Below are 4,012 nucleotides of genomic sequence, written 5' to 3'. Positions count from 1 at the left end.
TAGTTGCAACTTTGGGGTATTATTTGAGAGATATAAAAATTTTCAAAGTTGGAATTAAAAAAAATCGAAGATTTTATATAAAATAATTAAAAATAGTTTTTAATTAAAATTACTAATTAAAATAAATAAATAAAAAAATAATCCCTGTCATTCATTTTTAAAAGTTGTGGTAATCAAAAATCATATGACTACATCAGAATTTTCATCATGTGTTTGGTAATCAAGAAAGGTAGTTACCATGTTCCCTATAGTAGTGCAGATCGTGGGAGATTGGTAACTACCTAGAGATTAGAGATCGCCACTACGTGAGGTCTAATCATGGCCACTACATAAGTGAAGATTAAGGAGACTTGCAATCATGGGATGGGTGCTTTGGAAGAACCAGGGTGGGATGGTTTTCCACGACCACATAACGTTTACATTGGTGTGGTTGTGGACACTATTGCTTTGATTCTAGGAGTGCTGAGTAATAGGATGGTGAGAGTATGAGAAAGTTATGCTGAGGTGTCATTTGGTTAAGCCTGGCTCCTACAAAATACATAGGAGCGTAGGTCTGAGTGGGATGATCGACGATTAGTTGATCACGGGTCAATTGGCTCCTAGAAAGTAGATGTGCCTGCAAGGTTACTGGGCGTGTGCTAGATAGTGGGTGGTAGGAAGCCTTACTAGCACCACTGATTTGCAAGGCGCTGCAATTGAGCGACAGTTACTCGAGGAGTGCTGAACGTGGGAGCACCCTATGTGTGTGGAAAAGGCTAGATACACTCAAGGGAGGTATGGTGAAGTAGTGGGCAATTACTATATATATAGTTGGTGTAGTGGCCGGTAGTTTCGCCCAAGTGAATGGGTTGTAGGCCTATAGTCAGACGTTTGATAAAACGTGACTTGTGCTTGTGTGTGCTTGTTATCCATTGTTAGTCATGTGTGCGTTCTTGCATACTTAACTGTGCGGATGGTCTAGACACTATTACAGGATTCATTCCTTCAAAAAACATTCTGCCTATAAAATTCATGTGATAAATAATAATTAAGGTTGAGCAAAACTATCCGAAAAACTGAAAACCCGAAAAACCGATCCGTAACCTTTTCAAAAATTAGGGTACCCGATCCGATAACCATAACGGTTCGATTACCCGTTCCGATAATTTGTTATCGGGTATGATTATGGGTATCATTTTAAAATTAACAGTTACCTGATCCGATAAGCATTTTGTTTTTTGCTTTTTTCCCCTACTTAAATCTATTAATATAAATCTAAACTTTTACTTTACTTCATAATCACTTTATAATATCAATAATTAATAATATTATTAATAATTTGGTCAAGATCATATGGTATTGTTGTTAATTAGTTGCAAATTATATCATAATCACTACATCAGTAAGTTTAATTATCATTATTGGATATCTTATTGGATACCCGATAACCGATCAGAAAATCCGGATACCCGAACTTATCGGTTCCGGTTATGGATATCACTTTTAGTGATTTTGGTTATCGGATACCCGAACCGTTAGTAGTAACGGTACGGGGTACCGGCCCGTCCCATGCTCACCCCACTGATAATAACCTTTATTTTTATTATTATTATCTCTACTCTCTCAATTTCATGGATCCACCTCAAACTCGAACCATGACACACCCAATTAACCTATCAAATATTACGGGAAAATTCAAGTTTATCAATTTGATAAACAAAATTTGTTTATCAAATGGCACAATTGTAAATAAATCAACAACTTTTTATTAAATATGGGTCCCACGGTTGTCGATATATTTACGAAAATGCCATGATGACTGTGCATTTATGTTGTTTTATTTACCGTTTTGCCATTTGATAAACAAATTTTGTTTATCAAATTAATAAACTGGAACTTCCTCAAATATTACTCATCATTAGCCCTATTTTATTTGAATTTCAAAGTCCATGTATATCTACCATATTAAAAAATATTAGAATTGAAATAAGTGAACCTAAGATGTAGAGGAGGAAAATCCTAATGACTTGCAGAAAACATGCAAAACCATACATGCATGTGTTTAATTAAACAATAAATTTATTTAGAACGGAATGTCAAATATGGATATAGTCCATATAGATATATATGAGCAGATCACATAGCCATAAACTCCAATACAATAGTTTAGCAATTAGCACAACTCAAACTCCAATCTACTAAACGTATCCATTTCAACCATAAACTCATCCTTAGCAAACTCTCTCAAGCACACCAAAACCTTAAACCCGTCACCATTTTTCTTCCCTTTATCATTAGAAGAATAAGGTAAGTAATAACATGGCTCAATACTCCCCAAAAATTTCTTGGAAAGAGGGTACACGGTAACCGGACCACCCGATCCGAAATCAACCGTTGAATGACCAATGTGCCTCCAGTCAGTGAACCCACTCACCTCCTTCCCCGCCGTTATTCCCTTGTCGTAGTTATCCTTCTGGAAATCGATATACGATCTTACGTATTCGTCGGTTGCGTTGTACTTGCTATTTTTAATCAAGGTTGCAGTCTCCCAAATGGGTTGATGGGTTAGTTCTCCGGCAGTGAGTTGAACGTACATTTGCATGCAGCCATTGCCCCAATATCCCTTAGGTAGTGGTGGATTTAGTAGCTTTCTTATGCTCATTAAGTATGCAAACTTGACTCTTGTGTCATTTTGTATATTTGATGCTTTTACCCTGTTTTGTTATACAAAGAAGAATAATTAGTTCCTTAAAAAAAAGGAATAATTAGTTGTTGAATTATTGATAGATAAGTATCTAGTCTGGAAGACTGGAATAATTAGAAGATAAAGACAATAGTGTAACATTGTATGGCTAAAGTCAAGTAAAAGTCAATAGAAGTTTAATGATGTGATGAGCATCTTTTTGTATTATTGTGCATAAATAGATTCCTCAAATTTTGTGAATAGTTGCAATTCATCTCCAATTTTTGAGAAACTATAAAATAAGAATAAAAACTATACAATAAAACCAAAAAGTTGATAAATCAAAAAAATAAATGTTAAATTTTTAATAAAGTTGACAATGAGAAAGACCTAACAGCATTAAATATGATTATCCTTAAATATAAATCATGTAATACGATAGTAATTAGAATTGAGTGTGTGCAAATAGTGTACAATATTGAAATGTTGCAATTAAAAAAAAAACAAAGTACTATGTATACCACTAGGCACTAGCAATGCCAATACAAACCTTGCTCGCCATATGAAAGCACCCAAGGCTTCAAACGTGGTAAACCGCGAACCGGACCGTTCAAATAAGTACTCCTTAAACCGGTCCAAACATTTCTCTAACACCGGGACACATACCCTTATAGTCGGTCCAACATTTTGCAAATAAGGCGAAAACTCCTTATCCAAACTCAAGAACTCATCGAACGGAACCTCTACTCGGGGAGGTTCTCTTGGACCAAGCAAAGTAGCTCGATCCCAAACCGGTTCAACCGATAGCCGAGTCGCTCCTCTAGCCAACTCAGCCACCCCATTAAAAAACTCGGATGCACCTAACCCATCACATAACATGTTATGAACGGCTGACCCAAGAACATACCCACCACACTTGAACAAAGTAAGTTGTAATATCATCGGATGTTCCATTGCTTCTATAGCACCCGGGTTCGGGGCTAGTGACTCGGCAAGGGTGTCACCCGGGTCATCTATGTAGTTAAGGGATTCCAAGGAGCAGTCCATGGAGGCCCTTATAATGGGAAGGCCCTTTCCTGGGGTACAATGTAACTCGAACCGGCCACCAAGGGTACGTTGGAGGTAACCAGTGAGAGGGTAGTAGGGACCGAGGGCGGTCCCTATGACGGTAGTGATAACATTAAATGGGTCGGGTTGGTGTTGAGATTGGTTGGCGTAGACACGGAAATAGCGAAAGGTGACATTGAGGTTGAGGTCGGTGTCGAGGTAGGAGAGGGGGAGGGTATGGGGGTGGTCGAAGGGAGGGTTGGAAGGGTGAATTGTTGTAGTTTCTTGGATAATGACTTCCAT

General features: G+C 37.6%; 1 protein-coding gene across 1 annotated transcript; it reads right to left on the bottom strand.

Moving 5' to 3' along the window:
• Nucleotides 1-2,152: 2,152 nt before the first annotated feature.
• On the bottom strand, nucleotides 2,153-4,012 carry LOC145610853 (tetrahydroanabasine acetyltransferase-like). Its single transcript, XM_081666128.1, has 2 exons — nucleotides 3,213-4,012; nucleotides 2,153-2,693 (listed from the first exon to the last, which is right to left on the bottom strand). Exons 1-2 carry the CDS (start codon nucleotides 4,010-4,012, stop codon nucleotides 2,153-2,155), a joined length of 1,341 nt encoding a protein of 446 aa, XP_081522254.1.

The sequence above is a fragment of the Chenopodium album genome, chromosome 24 (assembly GCF_948465745.1).
Source record: "Chenopodium album chromosome 24, dcCheAlbu1.1, whole genome shotgun sequence".
Lineage (NCBI taxonomy): Eukaryota > Viridiplantae > Streptophyta > Magnoliopsida > Caryophyllales > Amaranthaceae > Chenopodium > Chenopodium album.
Note: the sequence above shows the minus strand (reverse complement) of the source record. Positions and strands in the feature narration are given on the sequence as shown.

Excerpts from the sequence above, each read along its gene's own strand:
- LOC145610853 (XM_081666128.1), bottom strand. The coding sequence starts at position 4,012 with ATGGAAGTCATTATCCAAGAAACTACAACAATTCACCCTTCCAACCCT. Across the intron at positions 2,694-3,212 it reads GCTTTCATATGGCGAGCAAG|GGTAAAAGCATCAAATATAC; the intron begins GTTTGTATTGGC and ends ATAACAAAACAG.